This window comes from Emys orbicularis, chromosome 4, assembly GCF_028017835.1.
Source record: "Emys orbicularis isolate rEmyOrb1 chromosome 4, rEmyOrb1.hap1, whole genome shotgun sequence".
Classification (NCBI taxonomy): Eukaryota; Metazoa; Chordata; order Testudines; family Emydidae; genus Emys; species Emys orbicularis.
Genome location: NC_088686.1, coordinates 122,065,425 through 122,087,520, shown reverse-complemented (window position 1 = coordinate 122,087,520; position 22,096 = coordinate 122,065,425). Strand labels below are relative to the sequence as shown.

Genomic DNA, 22,096 nt, shown 5'->3' with positions numbered 1-22,096 from the left:
CAGGGAAAGTTGGACTTTGACACTCATTAAGCACATTCATTATGAGAAGGAAATTCATCTGGTCCAGATTGAGAATTTATTCACTGAATTTTTTCCATGTTGACTTCAAAAATTTTATTTAAAACTGTTCTATCACAGAGCTTTCCCTGCTAAAATCTAATTCTCCCTGGACTTGCAGCCAGAATCAGGGGGAAAGAATGCAGCCCAAGTGATACACATTAATATCCATGTGCTTTTCTATTTATTTTGTTCCACATATTTTTATGTGGTAGGGGGGACATATAGCCGATTTTAAACAAAAACAACAACCCTTAAATGAGCTTTTATCGCGTATTTCCTGTTTCTATATACACACACGCATGCACAGACACACACACAGAGAGCGCAGCACAGAATACACTGTAGCGACCACAGTGATGTTCATTTTACACAACAAAATCTATACAGTGGACCATACAATAATTTATTAACAAGCAGTAACTATCAGTTCAAAATACACAGGGCAAAATTCTCTGCTGGTGTAAATGGCTGCAGTGTCAAGCTAGTTAGCTCCATTCCACCTAGTTTCGAGAATTTGGCCCACATCGCATAACATGGGACAACACTTAAGGTAAGAGGTTGGAAAGCAATTTCCAAATAATGGTGAAAAATAACCACAGCATTATTTTTGAATTACACATTGGGGAATTGAACAATAATGACTCTCAAATGGAGGGAAGTTTTGTCCAGCAACTCTTACCTGACCAGAGCTTTGACAGTAGATCTGACCACACTGGAGAGCAGGAACAGCGGGGTGACAAGAATGTGAAAGAGGGAGAGTGAGGCAAAGGCCACTGATGGGGAGAAGTCAGCATTTCCAGTCAGGTGGGCATGGACCACAAATGTCTACAAAGATACAATGATTACAGTCTTAAAAGAAGCAAACAGAGAAAACATTTCACATTGCACTGTAGTCTCAATCTTGTAATGGGCAGTTTATTGTTTTAATTGGGAAACATCATGCAACCAGCCACTGCAGAGCTCCTCCTGGCAGTCATCAGACATTTGGTACAATTTGCTGTTCATACATCAGTTATGTAAGAAGATTTTTAGGGTCTCAGCTTTTGGTCTCACGTTGTTGTAATTCCTTTCATCCAGGGGCAAGAGGCATAATTTTGGTTGTGTGATAAGCAAAAAGAGACAAGCACACTAAGGGTCAGATTGTAGCATTTAAGCACTAGTATACACACGGGTTGTTAATATGGAGCCACCCAACCATAGCAAGAGCTCTGGGAGGGATTGTGTCCCAGGGGTACTATCCCTCCCATAGTTCTGCAGTGAGAAGGGGGGACCTGGACACTGCTCCATCCCTTTGAATGGTGCAGCCTGCTCCCTGGGGCACCTGGCCAGCTCTATAGGCGCGTGTGTGTGTGTGTGTGTGTGTGTGTGTGTGTGTGTGTGTGTGTGTGTGTGTGTGAGAGAGAGAGAGAGAAAGAGAGATAGAGACAAGGTTCAGGGCTATGATAAATTGTGAGGGGTGCTGTAAGGGAGCAGTCCCAGTGCCCCAGAGAATTAAGCCGCAGGAGCAAATAAATAAAAGAACGAACAAACAGGCAAGACCCATATATGCTTTAATGGAAACATTTAATGACGAGATCATTTATGATTGAGAAAAAATAAACTTTGCTAGAATGGCACTTCAAATCATGTCACACCATATACAGAATATCTAGTTCTGAATAACCAGATCCATAGTGGGCCATGTTCTGAGCTCCTTGCACAGTTTTCAATCCAGTCTCATTCAAACAAAGTCCCCCGGGATTCTATTTTCTGATATTTATTGCATGAGCTCAGTAATTACTCCTCAACATGCAAATCATTAAGGTCTTTCTCTCCTCAAGGCCTGGTCTACACTGAGCTTAACATTTTTCCTCATTGTACTGGAACCATTTTAGCTCCATAGGTTGTAGTCCTATGCAGAGCACAAGTGCAGACAAGGTGCCAGTGATTTTACAACCACGTTTGTCTAGACTTGTTCTAAGCAGGGTTAGAGGATAAAATGATAAAAATGCCTGTGGTATTGTCTGTACTCATGCTCCCACCGTGACTACCACCAGTAGACCTGCACTAGGGCTTCTGCCACTGTGGAAAAGGTTAAGAAAAAGCTCAGTGCAGACACAGTCCCAGATCTGTGGTGAGCCTGGGAAAAATAAGGATTTTGTTCCATATAATTCTGTTACTGTTGATTCAAAAGGCTGGACTTCAGTGGGACCATTATAGAATCATAGAAATGTAGGGCTGGTGAGGACCTTTAGAGGTCATCTAATCCAACCCCTTGGTGAGGTAGGACCAAAGATGCCTACACCATCCCTGACACTTGTTTGTCTAACCTGTTCTTAAAAACCTCCAATGATGGAGATTCTACAAAGTTCCTTGGAAGCCTGTTCCAGAGCTTAACTATCCTTATAGTTAGAAAGTTTTTCCTAATATCTAACTTAAATCTTCCTTGCTGCAGATTAAGCCCATTACTTGTTATCTCACCTTCAGTGGCCATGGAAAACAATTGATCACCATCCCTCTTTATAAACAGCCCGTAATGTATTTGAAGACTTATCAGGAAGGCTAAGATTTAGTCACAGGTATTTTTAGTAAAAGTCATGGACAGGTCACAGGCAATAAAAAAAAATTCAGGGCCCATGACCTGTCCATGACTTTTACTATATAAATACCCCTGACTAAAACTTAGCAGCTCCTAGGGCCCAGGGAGCTGCTGCTCTGGGTGGGCTCAGTACACCGCGGCTGTGGGGGCCTGCGAGCTGATGGCTAGCCCCTGCACTGGCCGCGGGGGCTGACTACCCCCAGCCACCCCTGCTCCAAGGCCCCAGGGACCGCTGCTCGGGTGCTTCCCCCGGACAGCCGCCTGAGCAGCGGCCGGTGCAGCTGGCCCCAGGGACCACTGCTTGGGCACTCCCTGAGGCCAGCCGCCCCAGGACCGCCTGGGAAGCAGCCGGTGTGGCTGGCCCCTCCAGCAGTGCCTGGTGTGGCTGGCTGCGGGGCGCCCAAGCAGCTGGCCCCGGGATCAGCCGCACCAGCCATTGCAGCTGCGAAAGTGACGGAAACCGTGACTTCCACGACCTCCATGACAGAATCGCAAACTTACTTATCAGATCCCTCCTCAGTCTTCTTTTCTCAAGACTACAACATGCTCTCCTCTGGACTCTCTCCAATTTGCCCACATCTTTCTGAAGTGTGGCACCTAAAACTGGACCCAGTACTCCAGATGAGGCTTCATCAGTGCCAAGCAGAGTGAACAATTGCCTCCCATATCTTACATATAACACTCTTGTTAAAAACAACAAGGAGTCTGGTGGCACTTTAAAGACTAACAGATTTATTTGGGCATAAGCTTTCGTGGGTAAAAACCTCACTTCTTCAGATGCATAGAGTGAAAGTTACAGATGCAGGCATTATATACTGACACATGGCGAGCAGGGAGTTACTTCGCAAGTGGAGAACCAGTGTTGACGGGGCCAATTCAATCAGGGTGGATGTAGTCCACTCCCAATAATAGATGAGGAGGTGTCAATTCCAGGAGAGGAAAAGCTGCTTCTGTAATGAGCCAGCCACTCCCAGTCCCTATTCAAGCCCAGATTAATGGTGTTAAATTTGCAAATGAATTTTAGTTCTGCTGTTTCTCTTTGAAGTCTGTTTCTGAAGTTTTTTTGTTCAATGATAGTGACTTTTAAATCTGTAATAGAATGACCAGGGAGATTGAAGTGTTCACTTACTGGCTTATGTATATTACCATTCCTGATGTCCGATTTGTGTCCATTTATTCTTTTGCGGAGGGACTGTCCGATTTGGCCAATGTACATGGCAGAGGGGCATTGCTGGCACATGATGGCATATATAACATTAGTAGATGTGCAGATGAATGAGCCCTTGATGGTGTGGCTGATGTGGTTGGGTCCTCTGATGGTGTCACCAGAGTAGATATGGAGACAGAGTAGGCAACGAGGTTTGCTACAGGGATTGGTTCCTGGGTTGGTGTTTCTGTGGTGTGGTGTGTAGTTGCTGGTGAGTATTTGCTTCAGGTTGGGGGGTTGTCTGTAAGCGAGGACTGGCCTGCCTCCCAAGGCCTGTGAGAGTGAGGGATCATTTTCCAGGATAGGTTGTAGATCGTGGATAATGCGCTGGAGAGGTTTTAGCTGGGGGCTGTATGTGATGGCCAGTGGTGTTCTGTTATTGTCCTTGTTGGGCCTGTCCTGTAGTAGGTGATTTCTGGGTACCCGTCTTGCTCTGTCAATCTGTTTCCTCACTTCCCCAGGTGGGTATTGTAGTTTTAAGAATGCTTGATAAAGATCTTGTAGGTGTTTGTCTCTGTCTGAGGGGTTGGAGCAAATTCAGTTGTATCTTAGGGCTTGGCTGTAGACAATGGATCATGTGATGTGTCTTGGATGGAAGCTGGAGGCATGTAGGTACGTATAGCGGTCAGTAGGTTTTCGGTATAGGGTGGTGTTTATGTGACCATCACTTATTTGCACTGTAGTGTCCAGGAAGTGGATCTCTTGTGTGGACTAGTCCAGGCTGAGGTTGATGGTGGGGTGGAAATTGTTGAAGTCCAGGTGGAATTCTTCAACGGCCTCCTTTCCGTGGGTCCATATGATGAAGATGTCATCAATGTAGCGCAAGTAGAGGAGGGGCACTAGGGGACGAGAGCTGAGGAAGCGTTGTTCGAAGTCAGCCATAAAAATGTTGGCATACTGTGGGGCCATGCGGGTACCCATAGCAATGCCACTGACTTGAAGGTATAAGTTGCACATCAGCCACACCATCAAGGGCTCATTCACCTGCACATCTACTAATGTTATATATGCCATCATGTGCCAGCAATGCCCCTCTGCCATGTACATTGGCCAAACCGGACAGTCCCTCCGCAAAAGAATAAATGGACACAAATCGGACATCAGGAATGGTAACATACAAAAGCCAGTAAGTGAACACTTCAATCTTCCTGGTCATTCTATTACAGATTTAAAAGTCACTATCATTGAACAAAAAAACTTCAGAAACAGACTTCAAAGAGAAACAGCAGAACTAAAATTCATTTGCAAATTTAACACCATTAATCTGGGCTTGAATAGAGACTGGGAGTGGCTGGCTCATTACAAAAACAACAAGGAGTCTGGTGGCACCTTAAAGACTAACGGATTTATAAATAAATAAATAAATCTGTTAGTCTTTAAGGTGCCACCAGACTCCTTGTTGTTTTTGTAGATACAGACTAACACGGCTACCCCCTGATACTTAACACTCTTGTTAATGCACCTCAGAATGTATTCAATTTGTGATCCATGTTAAACCCAAAATCTTTTTCTGCAGTACTACCACCTAGCTAGTTATTTCCCATTTTGTATTTGTACATCTGATTTCTCCTTCCCAAGTGTAGTACTTTGCATGTGTCTTTATTGAATTTCATCTTGCTGATTTCAGACCAATTCTCCAATTTGTCAAGGTCCTTTTGAATTCTAATCCTGTCTTTCGAAGTGCCTGCAACCCCTTCCAGCCTGGGGTCATACCCAAATTTTATAAGTATACTATCCTCTCCATTATCCAAGTCATTAATGAAAATATTGAATAGTACCAGACCCAGGACGGATCCCTACAGGACCCCACAAGATTTGTCCCCCCAGTTTAACAGCCAGCTATGGATAACTGTTCTTTGAATATGGTATTTTAACAGTTTTGCACCCATTTTACAGTAATTTCACCATGACCAAATTTCCCTAGTTTGCTTACGAGAATATAATGTGGGACTGTGTCAAAATCCTTACTAAAAAGAAAGATACATCATGCCTACAGCTTACCCCTTTAGCCACTACGGAAGTAATATTTAATAACCCCCTTAGACACTTCTTTTTAAATTAGCAAAAGCAAGTGAAATCAGGTGTTTCTGGTGTAGCATTTGACAGATCTCAGTTTGGAATCTACCAGCCTTCGCTTTAAGAAAATCAGGTAGACCTGGCTTGTAAACATTGCTATTTTTAAAAGTTCATACTTACTGTAAGTACAGCTGCAATTGGTATTGCTGCATTCATGAAAACTGTGAAGGAAAACACGCATCACTATTTAGATAGTCTGTACTGAGCGGTCAAAAATATTTACAATATAATGAGTATACAATATAAACTAGTATTTGACTTTATCATGGCATTTCCTATGCTTAGAATAGGAGAAATACACAAATATTGTGGTATATTTATCTATTGCAGCCAATACATTTGTATTTTTTTATGGTGCTCACAGTATATTGCACTCTAGATTGTCAAAATACACAGCACCTATCAGATCACTGTATGAATAGATTATTGGCTTATACCAGGGGTCGGCAACATTTGGCACGCGGCTCACCAGGGTAAGCACCCTGGCGGGCCGGGCCAGTTTATTTACCTGCTGACGCGGCAGGTTCGGCCGATCGCGGCCACCACTGGCCGCGGTTCGCCGTCCCAGGCCAATGGGGGCGGCGGGAAGCGGCACGGGCGAGCAATGTGCTGGCCGCGGCTTCTCGCCGCCCCCATTGGCCCGGGACGGTGAACCGCGGCCAGTGGGGGCCGCGATCGGCCGAACCTGCCGCGTCAGCAGGTAAATAAACTGGCCTGGCCCGCCAGGGTGCTTACCCTGGCGAGCTGCGTGCCAAATGTTGCCGACCCCTGGCCTATACATTGCATTGCACTGTCAAGAGGAAGTACAATTTTTTTTTCCTGGTAATCTTTTGGTGCAATAGGTAGCAATTGTGCCATTACTGACATATCGTCCACTCAGTAACATTCCAAAATAATTACAATCATGATTACAGTAACAGAAGCATTTTGAGACAGGAGTTAACTGTCAGGTTACTGCTGGAAGATCAGATTAATCCCTGGCTTCAACTGAGTCACTCCCTGTATACCCCAGGAATGGATTTGGCCCATCCTATTTTGCTATTTCAGGAGAGAATCATTTAAAGGTTCTATTATAAAATTGCAGGGCTACAGCTTCTCCTCTGGTAAAAAATAACAAGGAAAGGGGAGAGGGTTGGGAAGAGTGACAAGTTTTTATACTGATATTTTCTTTTAATCATCTCTTCGATGAGTCAGGGTTTGTGACCTAACAGAAAGGGAAAGGAATGGGGTTGCTTAGGTCAAGAACCTGCAGAGAATGGTCCCAAAAGCTGCAGATCCCTGACGATAGGGATAGAGCTGAAATCTCTTCACATAGTGGGGAAAAAAGGTGTTCTTGTGATTAAGGCAGTGACCTGGGCTTCAGAAGACCTGGCTTCTACTCCAAGCTCTGCCAATGACTTCCTATGTGACCTTGGGCAAGTCACTTGACCCTCTGTGACTCATTCCTCATCTGGGAGATAGGGATAATAATACTTGTTTTATCAGTCTTGTCCATTTAGATTGTAACCTCTATAGGATGGGGACTGTCTCTTGATATGTATTTGTACAGTGCCTAAATATTATCGGGCCTACAGGTGCTGTTGCAATAGAAATAATGAACTGTAGTTTCCTCCATCCTCTAGCTGTATGGTCCCTCCTTGGCATGGTGTCATTGATTTCTCCAATATGGCCAGGTTATTAAGCACAGATGGTTGGGGACTGGAAAGAATGTGTGGCTTCTGGCTGGGGTCCACTTTCAGACCGGACATGAATATAAACTAACAACTCTACATAATGACTAATTAGCTATTTGGAAGCACAGAAAGAACCTTGCTTGTTTGTGTCAGAGTCAGCTGTGGTCACATCACAAGCTACTCACCCCTCTATCTAAACCCATTTACTTGAGCTTTTATTTTGCCCAGTCTTATTTCACTATCTAAATATAATTGAGAAAGAGAGAGAAAAAAATTAAAATCTATTGAAAAAATAAAGAAAACTAATTCCTCTCCCTAAGTTAAATATTTTTCTCACTGTCGTAAGAGATGAACTTAGAAAGGTCACAGATAACTCATTTGTATATATTCTAGTAATTTGTTTAAAGAGCCACTGATTTAATTAAGAATTTTGTTCTCAAGCTTCCTGCACCCACTAGTGGAAAGGCCTGGGATTTATGCAGCTATGCAATTTGTGCAATATGCCGTGCTGTTGAAGCCATGTTACAACATCCCAGGATATTAAAAAGACAAGGTGGGTGAGGTAATATCTTTTAGTGGACCAACTTCTATTGGTGAGAGAGAGAAGCTTTCACGAGTACATGGAGCTTTTCTTCAGGTCATTCTGTGCAATAGTTAACCCACAAGAATGGGAAAGACACCTGCTTGTTGTCATTACTGAACATAGCACTCTCTTAAATCTCTTTTAAGAGGGGCATTAGGCATATTAGGGATGAATTTATTAGAGGGGGAACTCTATATCCTAGTAAAGAGGACTGGGAAGAAGTTGGTAAAGTACATGTAGGAGCTAGTGAGGAACAGTCACATGTAAAAAAAAAAGTCCTGTTTAAATATAACACACGAAAGCAAGCAACAGAATATTGACAAAATGCACAAGTGCTTATATACAAATGCTAGAAGTCTAAATACTAAGATGGGGGAATTGGAGTGCCTGGTATTAAATGAGGATATTGACATAACAGGCATTATGGAAACTTGGTGGAATTAAGATAATCAATAGGACACAGTAACCAGGGTACAAAATATATATTTATAGGGTGACCAGATGTAACAATTTTGGGGTCTTTTTCTTATATAGGCTCCTATTACCTACCACCCCCGTCCCGATTTTTCAGATTTTCTGTCTGGTCACACTAAATATACAGGAATGTCAGAGTGGGTCGCATCAGTGGGAGAGTGGCACTATATGTGAAAGAAATCACAGAGTCAAATGATGTAAAAATCTTCAATGAACCAAAGTACCATAGAACCATGGATAGAAATTCCATGCTTGAATAATAAGAGTATAGTAAGAGAAATATACTACTGACCACCTGATGAGAATGGCGACAGTAACTGTGAAATGGTCGGGGAGATTAGAGAGGGTACAAAGGCACAAACTGCAAAAATAATGGGGGATTTCAACTATTCTCAGATTGACCAGGTATGTATCACCTTAGGAAGAGATGCTGAGACAATATTTCTATATACATTAAATGACTGCTTCATGGAGCAGCTTGGAACCCACAAGGAAAGAGGCAATACCTGATTTAGTCTTAAGTGCAGCACAGGATCTGGCCCAAGAGGTGAATGTAGCTGACCTGCTTGGTAATAGTGATCATTAACATCCTTGTAGGGGAAAAATTCCAAAGAAACCCACTACAGTAGCATTCAACTTCATAAAGGGGAACTACACAAAAATGAAGAAGCTAGTTAAACGGAAATTAAAAGGAACAGTCGCAAGGGTGAAATGCTTGCAAACTGCATGAAGACCAGTTAAAAACATCATAATAGATGTTTTTAAACTAAATGTATACTCCAAATTAAAAAAAAAAACCCACACACAGTCAGAGGACCAAAAAATGCCACCATGGCTAAACTATAGAGTAAAAGAGATGGTTAGAGGCAAAAAGGCATTGTTTAAAAACTGGAAGTCAAATCCTAGTGAGGAAAATAAAAAGGAGCATAAACTCTGGCAAGTATAATAAGGCAATCCAAAAAAGAATTTGAAGAGCAACTAGCTAATTACATTGGAAACAAGAAGCCTGCCAAACAGTCAATGGGACCATTGGATGATCAAGGAGCACTCAAGGACTCTTTACATTGGTCTTTGCTGCAGAGGATATGGAGACCCCCCACAGCTACGCCATTCTTTTTATGTGACAAATCTGAGGAACTGTCCCAGATTGAAGTGTCAATAGAGGAGGTTTTAGAACAAACTGATAAATTAAAATAGTGCTAAATCACCAGGACCAGATGGTGTTCACCCCAGAGTTCTGAAGGAACTCAAATATGAAATTGAAGAACTACTCACTGTGGTATGTAACCTATTGCTTAAATGAGCCTCTGTACCAGATACCAGAAGAGTAGCTAACATAATGCCAATTTTAAAAAAACCTCCAGAGGCGATTCTGGCAATTACAGGCCGGTAAGCATAACTTCAGTACCAGACAAATTGGTTGAAACTATAGTAAAGAACAATATAATCAGACACACCGATAAACATGGTATGTTGGGGAAGAATCAACACGGCTTTTGTCAGGGAAATTATACCTCACCAATTTATCAGAATTGTTTGAGGATGCCAACAAGCATGTGGACAAGAGTGATCCAGTTGATATAGTGTACTTGGACTTTCAGAAAGCCTTTAACAAGGTCCCTCATTAAAAGCTCATAACCAAACTAAGCAGTCATGGGGTAAGAGGGAGGGTCTTTTCATGGGTCACTAGCTGGTTAAAAGATAGGAAACAAAGTGTAAGAATAAATGGCCAGTTTTTACAACAGAGAGACAGGTAAATAGCAGGTTCTCCTAAGGATCTGTACTTGGACCTGTGATATTCAACATATTCATAAATGAGCTGGAAAAGTGGGTCAACAGTGGCATGGAAAAATGTGCAGATGATACAAAATTATGCAAGATAGTTAAGTCCTAAGCTCACTGCAAAGAGCTACAAAGGGATCTCACTAAACTGGGTCACTACGTCACAAAATGGCAGATGAAATTCAATGTTGAAAAGTGCAAAGTCATGCACATTAGCAAAAACAATCCTAACTAAATGTACTAAATGATGGGGTCTAAATTAGCTATTTCTTTCTAAATTACAAAGAAATCTTGGTGACATTGTGGATAGTTCTCTGAAAACATTCTCTCAGGGTTCAGTGGCAGTCAAAAAAAGGTAACAATGGTACAAACTATTAGGAAAGAGATAAATAATAAAACAGAAAATATCATAATGCCACCATATAAAACCATGATACACCCACACCTTGAATACTGTGTGCAGTTCTGGTCACCCCATCTCAAAACAGATATATTAGAATTGGAAAAGGTGCAGAGAAGGGCAACAAAAATGAGTTGGGGTATGGAACCACTAAAAAGATGGGGACTGTTCAGCTTAGAAGAGACACACCTTAGCGGGGATATGATAGAGGTCTATGAAATCATGCATGAGATAGAGGAAGTGAATAGGAAAGTGTTATTAACCCTTCATATAATACTAGAACTAACAGTCACCTGATGGCAAACTGTGCAACTCATTACCACGGGCTGTTGTGAAGGCAAAAGTATAAATGGGTTCAAAAAGGAATTAGATAAGTTCATGGAGGAAGGTCCATCAATGACTATTAGCCAAGATGGTCAGGGAGGCAACCCCATGTTCCAGGCATCCTTAAACCTCCAACTGCAAGAAGCCGGGACTGGATGACAGGGCATCGATCATTTGATAATTGCCCTGTTCTGCTCATACTCTCTGAAGCATCTGGCACTGGCCACTGTCAGAGACAGGATACTGGGCTAGATGGACCATTGGTCTGACCCAGTACGGGCATTCTTATGTTCTTATATTTTGACTTGGCAGAATTTGATTTTTATGGAGGTATAGCCATCTATATTTATTTTTAAGCATTCTTTTCAATTATTGATTTACATATTCACAGTTCAAAATTATGGGTTCTAAGCATTTTTTCAGTTTTTATTGATTTAAATTTTCACAGTTATAGGAAATTAAAAGAGGTCACACAATAATTATTTACCATTTTTAATCTCAATTTCTGCTATCATTAAAGTTCTAGAACAGTTAAAACCTCAATTGTCAACATCACCTGTCATAATATACAAAGGAAATATCCTAAAATCAAACTCTAAGAAGTTCTCAAGTAGTATTTTCTTACTTTGCCTATCTGTAAATTTCAAATATTATTGATGGAAATATTTTTTCTTCAGTTCATGTGTGTACAGTGAAGTTGATGTTTACTGACATTTACTGATAAAAATCTACTTCTTCCAAGCCTAAGCATATTATAAGATACCTCACTGCATCTATCATAGGAAAATATCAGTAGTTTCGTAATACTAAAGAAAGAGGTTAACCTCAATTTTTATTTATATCCATGCCTGTCTTTTCCTCTCACCAGGCTTAGTCAATGTTCAGACAGTAAAAATATTCCCAAGTTATTTTATCTTCTCCTGCGGAATGTCCTCATTTGACCCTCAAACAGTTTTGGCTGACTCCTTGGCTGTCCTTTTTTGGACATGAACTCCCAGAAGGATTTAATGTGCCGTTAGACATTGGTAGACTATCCTTCCTGTTTTCAAACATTAAAAAAGATCTTTAATGAATCCTGAAAATATACTCCATTTTTTCATGTTCTATATGCTTAAAAAAATGAATTTGTCATGTTAATGTAGCCCTCATTCTTATTTAGAATGTTTGCATTAATGAGTATTGCATATATTTATATTTCCAGTCAAAAACTTGGTTAAAGCTAGAATTAAATTGTAAATATTGATCAATAATTAGGCAATTTTTTTAAAGGAAAATGATTCCCCCCCTCCCCCACAAAACAACCCACAAATGTTTAAAAGCCTGGAAAATTCAAAGTTAAGTTTACATTTTTAAAAAATGAAATGTTTGTGCTGAAGTTCAAAACAACCTCAACTCTGTCCCCCATGACCTTCCTGCTGCACAGTTGTCACACGTATGAAATATGGAGAAAATCTGAGGCAGGACCTTCGATAAGGAATGTGTTTCTAAGGCCTTTAAGAAATTTGCATCCTAGAGCTGTTGGTTTCTTAAACCCACTAAGTCATTGTATTTGAAATTTACCTGTGGGAGTTTTGAAGTACATAGATTTGTTTTTTGTGCATGTCTAAGCAGAGAACCCAGCAAAGTTTGGTCATGGATAGACCCTCTTTTGCTGCAGACTGCCCACCGGCAATATTCTCCTCCAGTGTATGATCGTAATGATGACTATCCAACTGATTCACTTGGGGTAGGGGGAAAATGGTAGTTGTAGTCAGGACTGGAGGTGAAATCCTGATTCTATGGAAGTCCATGGGAGTTTTGCCAGTTATTTCAATGGGGCCAATTAATTCCTTTAAATGAAACTATTTTAAACAAAAAAAATGGATGCATTACCATTATCAGGCAAATGTGGTATATTGAAGTGTTTTTAAAAGAAATTTATTTCTGAGATCAGGTATTGCAGATGAGTTGGATTCTGTCAAAAGCATTGTCCTTGGACAAAGGGAAACAGAACTGAGAAAAAAGGAAATTAACTGAAAACCTTAGATCTGGGATCAGGTACTGTGCTTTTCCTTGTGAGAAAACCTGGGATTATTTTGCTTCCAGCAAGAGATCAAAGGAAAGAGAAAACCATTTATTTCTGTCTCTGTACCTCTGTATATACAATACATGCTGCATCTTCTAAAACTGAATATTTGTGATTCTTAGAGAGACAAGGTGGGTGTGGTAATATATTTTATTGGACCAAGTTCTGTTGGTGAGAGAGACAAGCTTTCTTGGGACCGACATGGATACAGCTGCACTACATACAATGTTTGTGAATCTCTCATTTACCAGCATGGTGTGAAAACTCACAGGAGGCTGGTGTGCTCCTGGTAATAAATTCATTGTTAAAAAAGTCAAAAACTTGCTCTTCACTGAAAATACTTTGCATCACTGCTAAGCCATCCTCCTTAGGCCTGGTCTACACTAGGCGTTTATGTCGAATTTAGCACCGTTAAATCGAATTAACCCTGCACCCGTCCACACCACGAAGCTATTTAGTTTGACATAGAGGGCTCTTAAATTCGACTTCTGTACTCCTCCCCAACGAGGGGAGTAGCGCTAAATTCGACATGGCCATATCGAATTAGGCTTGGTGTGGATGGAAATCGACGGTAATAGCTCCGGGAGCTATCCCACAGTGCACCACTCTGTTGACGCTCTGGACAGCAGTCCGAGCTCGGATGCTCTGACCAGCCACACAGGAAAAGGCCCGGGAAAATTTGAATTCCTGTTCCTGTCTGGGCAGTTTGAATCTCATTTCCTGTTTGGACAGCGTGGCGAGCTCAGCAGCAGTGGCAACGATGCAGAGCTCTCCAGCAGAGATGGCCGTGCAATCCCAGAATAGAAAGAGGGCCCCAGCATGGACTGATCGGGAAGTTTTGGATCTCATCGCTGTGTGGGGCGATGAGTCCATGCTTTCCGAGCTGCGCTCCAAAAGACGGAACGCAAAGATCTATGAGAAGATCTCTAAAGCCATGGCAGAGAAAGGATACAGCCGGGATGCAACGCAGTGCCGCGTGAAAATCAAGGAGCTGAGACAAGGCTATCAGAAGACCAAACAGGCAAATGGACGCTCCGGATCCCAGCCCCACACATCCCGTTTCTACGAGGCACTGCATTCCATCCTTGGTGCGGCCGCCACCACTACCCCACCACTGACCGTGGACTCTGAGGATGGGATATTGTCCAGGGCCGGTTCCTCGGACATGTTAGCGGACGGGGAAGATGAGGAAGGAGATGAGGAGGACGAGGCAGTCGGCAGCGCTTACCAAGCTGATTTCCCCGACAGCCAGGAGCTCTTCATCACCCTTACAGAGATCCCCTACCAACCCTCCCCAGCATGTAACCCGGACACAGATTCAGGGGAAGGATCAAGCGGTAAGTGCTTTAAACATATAAACCTTTATTTTTTTACAAAACTTGAATATTAATACTAATAACAATCTTTGATTCATGATTTCTTCCCCCTGGGCACTTAAATAATCAGTAACAAGTATTTATAAAAAAATCAAACAGTGTCCGGTTGTGCATGATTGTGCTGCCCAAGCTGCTCCACTCTTTTGTCCCTGCTACTGCAGCTATATGAAAAGCCGGTCTATATGTCCGGGGATAGAGCAGTAATCCTCCACAGACATCTCAACAAAGCTCTCCTGCAGGTAAAGGGATAGCCTGTTCATCAGGTTCCTCGGGAGAGCGGCTTTACTTGGTCCTCCAAAGTACGAGACGTTCCCGCGCCAGGAGACAAGCAGGTACTCTGGAATCAGTGCCTTGCAGATCATGGCAGCATAGGGCCCCGGTCTCTGCAGGCTTTCTCGAAGCATCCTCTGGATCTCGGTGTCCGGGATCCTCATGAGAGTAATGTCGGTCATGACAACCTGCTTTGAATTAGGTAGGGGACTGTTAGTATTGGGACTGCTTGCAACAAGTTCCTTTACAGAACTGTGACCGCTGGTTTACAGCCACGCGGTGGGGGCGGGAGAGGGTCAGCATCCAGGGATCTTTCCCTGGCACATCCGCGAGGGGGTGGGACAGGGCCACAGTTCTTGCTTGGCCGATTGCTGGCAGCACAGACTGGCATTGCTTTCAATGTGAAAGGTGGCCAGTGGTACTCCTAAAGTTTTAATCTGCAACAAGTCTACGGCTTACCATCTTTGCCTGCTACAGAGAGTACCGTGTCCTGCCCCGGTTCCCAGATCGGCAGTGCAAAAGCCCAGGCACTGAAGGCAAGGTTCGAAAATTCGACCTTGTCCTCAGTGTGCATGTGATAGGTGTGGTTCATGGTCTTGTTCACGGAGAAAGACTATGTTCTTGTGAATCAAGGTTCTTGATTCACAACTACATTTATCTTTCGGAGGAATTCACTGCCTTTTCCTCATTCCCACAGCCACATCTGCAACTGTCTCCCAACCCAGCCTGGAATCACACTCCCAGAGGCTAGCGCACATTAGGCGGAGGAAGAAGAAGACGCGAGAGGACATGTTCTCTGAACTTATGGGCTGCTCCCGAGCCCAGGCAGCACAGCATAACCAGTGGAGGGAGAATTTGTCCCAAATGCACCGGACACACATGGACCGTGAGGAGAGGTGGCGGCAGGAAGACCAGCAGGCGACTCAAACGCTGCTTGGACTTCTGAGGGAGCAAACGGACACGCTCCGGCGCCTTGTTGATGTTCTGCAGGAACGGAGGCAGGAGGACAGAGCCCCGCTGCAGTCTATCAGGAACCGCACTCCCCCGCCACCAAGTCCCATACCCCCCTCGCCCAAAGTCCAAAGAAGGAGGGGCGGGAGAGTCCGTGAAAACTCTCACTCCACCCCTGCAGACTGCTCAAGCACCAGAAGGCTGTCATTCCCCAAAATTTGAAAAGTCCTTTCCTGGCCGCCTCAAGCAAGCCCCCGTCCAAGTTTCACCCCCCAGTTTCATGTGTGGTTGTTAATAAAAAATACGTTTCTGTTCATTACTGTTTCAGTCATGCTGTTTGGAGGGAGAGTCTGTCTGCAGGGGGGGAAGGGGCTTGGTAATTGGACAGGACAGTCACCTTTAGCAGGCTACAGAGGCGGGGGCAGGTCCAGCAGCAGGGCACATACACAGTGCAGTGACTAGTTACCCTGGTCAGTCTGGGAGGTGGTTTTCATGTTCTGTGGTTGGGGGTGGGGAGTTTGCTCTGTGACTTTGCCCTCCCCCGCCACAGTTACAGATGTTATGCAGCGGTCCTTGTCCTGGATCACAGAGCCACGCAGCAGGGGATCTGTAACCCTCCCCCCCCTGCCATAAAGTCACATAGCCCCCACATACACGCAGTCCCGCTCAGGAGGGCTGGCAGGCTCCGTGGAAACAACCAATCCGCCACTGCGAATCCTGCCATTCCTGGAGTTTAGAAGGATCATTTGCATCAGTACACTACACCCGCTCCCCACCACAGTCTGCGTCCCAGGTTTAAAACATTCCCGCGAAAACAGTAATAAAGACAACGGTGTTCGTAAACAAAATAAAACTGAATTTATTTTTTTGGAAGGGGGTGGAGGGGGTCTGTAACTGGAGAGGATAGTCATCCTTAACTGGGTAAAGAAACGGGGGCAGGTTCAGCTTCTCTGGACAGAAACTTAAAAGTCACTGGTCACCCTGCTCACTGTGGAACCAGGCTTTCAAAGCCTCCCGGATGCACAGCGCGTCCCGCTGTGCTCTTCTAATCGCCCGGCTGTCTGGCTGGGCGTAATCAGATGCCAGGCTATTTGCCTCAACCTCCCACCCCGCCATAAAGGTCTCCCCCTTGCTCTCACACAGATTGTGGAGCACACAGCAAGCAGCTATAACAATGGGGATATTGGTTTCGCTGAGATCACAGCGAGTGAGTAAGCTTCTCCATCTCCCCTTGAGACGTCCAAAAGCACACTCCACCACCATTCTGCACTTGCTCAGCCGGTAGTTGAAGAGTTCTTTTTCACTGTCCAGTGCGCCAGTGTAGGGCTTCATGAGCCAGGGCATTAGCGGGTAGGCTGGGTCCCCAAGGATCACTGTAGGCATCTCCACATCCCCAAGAGTTATTTTGTGGTCCGGGAAGTAAATACCTTCCTGCAGCCGTTTAAACAGACCAGAGTTCCTGAAGACGCGAGCGTCATGAACCTTGCCCGGCCATCCAACATTGATGTTGGTAAAACGTCCCCTGTGGTCCACCAGTGCTTGCAGCACCATTGAAAAGTAGCCCTTTCGGTTGATGTACTGGCTGGCCTGGTAGTCCGGTCCCAGGATAGGGATGTGAGTTCCATCTATAGCCCCACCGCAGTTTGGGAATCCCATCGCGGCGAAGCCATCTATGATGACCTCCACGTTTCCCAGGGTCACTACCTTGGAGAGCAGTACCTTGACGATTGCGTTGGCTACTTGCATCACAACAACCCCCACGGTAGATTTGCCCACGCCAAACTGGTTCGCGACAGACCGGTAGCTGTCCGGCGTTGCAAGCTTCCAGAGGGCTATGGCCACTCGCTTCTGGACAGTCAGGGCTGCTCGCATCCGGGTGTCATTGCGCTTCAGGGCAGGGGACAGCAACTCACAAAGTTCCAGGAAAGTCCCCTTCCGCATGCGAAAGTTTCGCATCCACTGGGATTCGTCCCAGACCTGCAGCACTATGCGGTCCCACCAGTCAGTGCTTGTTTCCCGTGCCCAGAATCGCCGTTCCACAACATCCAGATGACCCATTGTCACTGTGATGTCCTCGGAGCTGGGTCCCGTGCTTTGTGAGAGGTCTGTGCCCCTCTCAGAGTTCAGGCCCTCACCGCGGTGCCGTAGCCTCCTCGCCTGGTTCATCTGCATCTGCCTCTGGGAAAGGTGGATGATAACCTGCGAGGCGTTCACAAGTGCCACAACTGCAGCGATGGTCGCAGCGGGATCCATGCTCGCAGTGCTGTGGCGTCCGCGCTGTCACTGACCCGAAAAGCGCGCGAACTGATTTCCCGCCGGCGCTTTCAGGGAGGGAGGGAGGGCGGTATTGACAGACGGATGACGACAATTACCCAAAAGCACCCTCGACCCTTTTTTTTTTACCCAGAAGGCATTGGCGGCTCGACCCAGAATTCCAATGGGCAGCGGGGACTGCGGGAACTGTGGGATAGCTGCCCACAGTGCACCGCTTCCAATGTCGACGCTTTCCCCGTTAGTGTGGACTCACAAAGTCGAATTACTGTCCTTAGTGTGGACACACAAGTTCGACTTTGCAATATCGATTCCACATATTCGATTTAAGTGAAATCAAAATACCCTCGTAGTGTAGACATACCCTTAGTTTGATTCTGACTGGGGCAATTTATCAAATAGATGGTAAGAGCCTATTTCCAAGAAAGTGCCTGCAGCATCCACTGCAGTTCCCTGCAAATGCAAAACGCTACATTTGTGTATGTGGGTGAAGAGGCAGAGACATTTAACTACCAATCTGTGTGTTCAAATGAAGGTTCTCTTAAGGCCACACTGATATACCCATAAATGTTGCAAATGCATTTATTGTGATCCACTGAAAATCTGTCTCTCATCAAAGGTGAGGTATACTCAACCATTAACCTGAACAGGAGGAAGCAGTTAACTACAGATAATAAGATACCATTTTCAAGACTCAAGGTTCAGAACATTTAAAAACAAATTCTAGAAAATATTAAATTTCTTCTGCTCCCATTGTCCTGAAAAATGTCTATCCTTCCTCTTGCCCAATGACACACAAAATATCTCCAACATATCCCTCACGCTTTTCCCTTTACTTTAAAAAATAAAATCTTACACAGGCAATGTACAGCTTTATATAGAGAGAAAAAGAGTGAGGATGACATCATCATGTATTATTCCCACATTCTCAGGTGCAATATATATTTTATTGTGGTGAATTATGGTGATAGCAGGTATATAGATACCAATGCTTATATACCACAGAGATAGGTACCTTAGAAATTTTGATAGACAGACAGGCAGACTGGAATGGTAGAGTCATCCATTCTAATGAATTATGTTTACCTATTCAGGTGTGTGCAAAAGTCACCAAAATTAATTTCCATTACTTTGTACTGCCAGGACAATATCCAAGAGTCTCCAAGTTTATCTCCACCTTGTTCATATCACAATAGTGCTATTTTTCTGTGCTGTTTTGAGTCACTATTGACTCTTAATAAGTTATTACTGGTGCATCATTTTTTGACTTAATTTGTATTGACACATACTTGTATTTTTACACTATTGCTTTGAGACAATGAGGGTGACAAGTTTTCACTTATGGTTGTGAACAACAAATAAAGAGTAGATATAAATGATGTATGAACCCCAGACAGCAGATCTGATGTTAGTTATGCCTGTCACTCTATTTATATCTATATTGAGAAAAATAATGAGTTCTGTGCCTTTATAATCCCCATATAGTATGCCAGAGCATCAGGTAGCGTAAATCAATGTAGCTCTCTTGATAGCCTAAGGGAAGGTCTACACTTAAAAAGCTGCAGCGGCACTGATGTAGCACTTTAGGGAGGATGCTACAATGCTAATGGGAGAGCTTCTCTCATCGGCATAGTTAATCCACCCCTGTGAGAGGCCGTAACTATGTCGATGGGAGAAGTTCTCCTGTCAATATAGCGCTGTCTACACCAGGGGTTAGGTTGTTATAATTGCATCACTCTGGGGTGTGGATTTTTCATGCCCCTGAGCAACATAGTTCTACTGATGTAAGTTTGTAGTGTAAACCTGGCCTAAGTTAAAGCAGCAAAGGTGCAGATACTCCTGACCTGAGGTTACAGGAACTTTTTACAACCTCTTCAATTATAGGCTTGGCTCAGCTCAACTCAGAGGGAGAGTAAATGCTTTACAGAAGGCTATGAGATGAAGTAAGATTGAAGAGGGAATAAAAAAAACCCTGGAATGCTGAAAATTGCTTAGGGTCTCACAGCTTCACCCATCCCCAGAATGCTAGGATCTGCTGAGAATCATAATGAAACCATCTAGGTAAGGAGCCTGTGATATCTTTCTGTTCTGTAGCCTCACTACCACAGAATCATAGAATATCAGGGTTGGAAGAGACCTCAGGAGGTCATCTAGTCCAACCCCCTGCTCAAAGCAGGACCAATCCCCAACTAAATCAACCCAGCCAGGGCTTTGTCAAGCCTGACCTTAAAAACATCTAAGGAAGGAGATTTCACCACCTCCCTAGGTAACCCATTCCAGTGCTTCACCACCCTCCTAGTGAAGAAGTTTTTCCTAATATCCAACCTAAACCTCCCCCCCTGCAACTTGAGACCATTACTCCTTGTTCTGTACCGAGGTGTATATTGCTTGCTACGTGGTACTGTGGTGTATTACTGAGGTGTATATTGCTTGATACATGGTACTGTGATACAACATACTATGAAATCACATTGGAAATAAAGCCATAATTCAATAAGTGCAGCACTTTTCTACATTTTTTAGCTGTCTATTGTTCATAGGAAAAATCCCTATGAAGTCACAGGCCCAATTAAAGCAGCAATTAGGCAGTTACTCCTAGTCTGAATCTACAGGAACTTTTTACAACCCTAAATGATGCACAGCAAGACACTGTGTTGTCCTGAATAAAATCAAGTATCTCTGCTTTGCCTTTGGCACTTCCCAACTCCAGTATGATCCTATTACTGTTCCCAGGCAGCAATACAGACTGCTTCTGTTGAGTAATCTCAGCTACCCTAGCCAGCCAATTCTCAAAGTGGAAGTGCTATACAAGCAGGCTTTTTCACCAGTGCATCACAGTGCAGCAACAGGCCCTAAATCAGCTATCTCACACAAGGTTTTGTAGCTTGAAGTTCAGCTAATCCTGGATTACTGGGCCTGTACAAGGAATTGTGATGACTTTTCAAATCTGCAGACCCATGTACGAACGCTAGTTTAATTTGCACACGTCACAAAACCATCATATAGCTGGCACGCTCCATTCCAGTGAGGCTTCAGACTGGAAAAATAGAAAGTGATTCTAGACTGGATTGGGGTGCACAGGCAGAGTCAGAGGAGGAAGGTTACACAGCACTAAACTCCCCCAGGGAGCCCCTCCTCTAGCTGCTGCTATTTGTCCTTCACCCTGACCTCCAAATTCACATTTTGTAAAAGAAAAAATTCCATGAATTACTTGAATTGACACATTTTGTAGCTATTAGGTTTCTTTAGCTCATTAAGTGCCTAATTATTCAGGGCACACATGCATAAACCGAACTCTGTTGAATCAAAGGGAAGATCTGCCTGCACAATAAGGAGTATGGGATCAGACCCTAAAGCAGCAGGATCTACGCCAGCTGAGAAATGGTAAACTCATTAGGAGGTAATAATGTACCAGTACATAAGCTCATCAGTGTGATAAGGAAGCAGCTTACTTGATATGGAGGTATAGAGAGCAAAGGCCTTAAGGCTGGTCATTTCCTTTTGCCGGGTTTCCTCCACACTGCTGTGAAAGATATGTTCCCAGGCATAGAGTTTAAGGAGTTTAATGCCCCGAAGCATCTCATTTGTTTTCTTCAGTCTCTCATTGGAATATTCCTGCAACAATTACATGTAAATTAATTTAAGGAGGATTACTAGAGCACCTTAGAATGAGGATCTGTGTCACCGTGTAAACTGCCTGCAGTCCCCAGCAGGTTGCATACAGTAATCAGTCAATAATATTTTCAATGGCTCTGTCCATTCAACTTTCCCTTTCTAGGGGTGTGATTTTCAAAAGTGTCTAGGTGACTAAGGAGCACAGAGTCCCACTGACTTTCAATGGGACTGGTGCTCCTAAATCACCTAGCTAATGAAAATCTCACCCCTACATGGCCTTTCAGACACACCCAGGGGTTGGCATGACTTCTAGTGCCAAGAATGTTTGCTGAATGTTCACTGTGTAATGAAATATCCCCACATAAAGTAAATCTCAGTAGCTGCTGACAAT

The 22,096-nt window shown here is 43.8% G+C and overlaps 1 protein-coding gene across 2 annotated transcripts in view; it reads right to left on the bottom strand.

Annotated features, from left to right (window-relative positions):
- ABCC8 (ATP binding cassette subfamily C member 8) overlaps positions 1–22,096 on the bottom strand; it is a 144,600-nt gene that overhangs the window by 73,624 nt on the left and 48,880 nt on the right. For both annotated transcript variants that reach the window (XM_065402566.1, XM_065402568.1), the window contains exons 10-12: positions 21,543–21,705; positions 6,042–6,082; positions 740–885 (exon numbers count right to left, since the gene is read on the bottom strand). In XM_065402566.1, the coding sequence (XP_065258638.1) occupies positions 740–885; positions 6,042–6,082; positions 21,543–21,705 (350 nt within the window). The remainder of the gene's footprint in view (positions 1–739; positions 886–6,041; positions 6,083–21,542; positions 21,706–22,096) is intronic.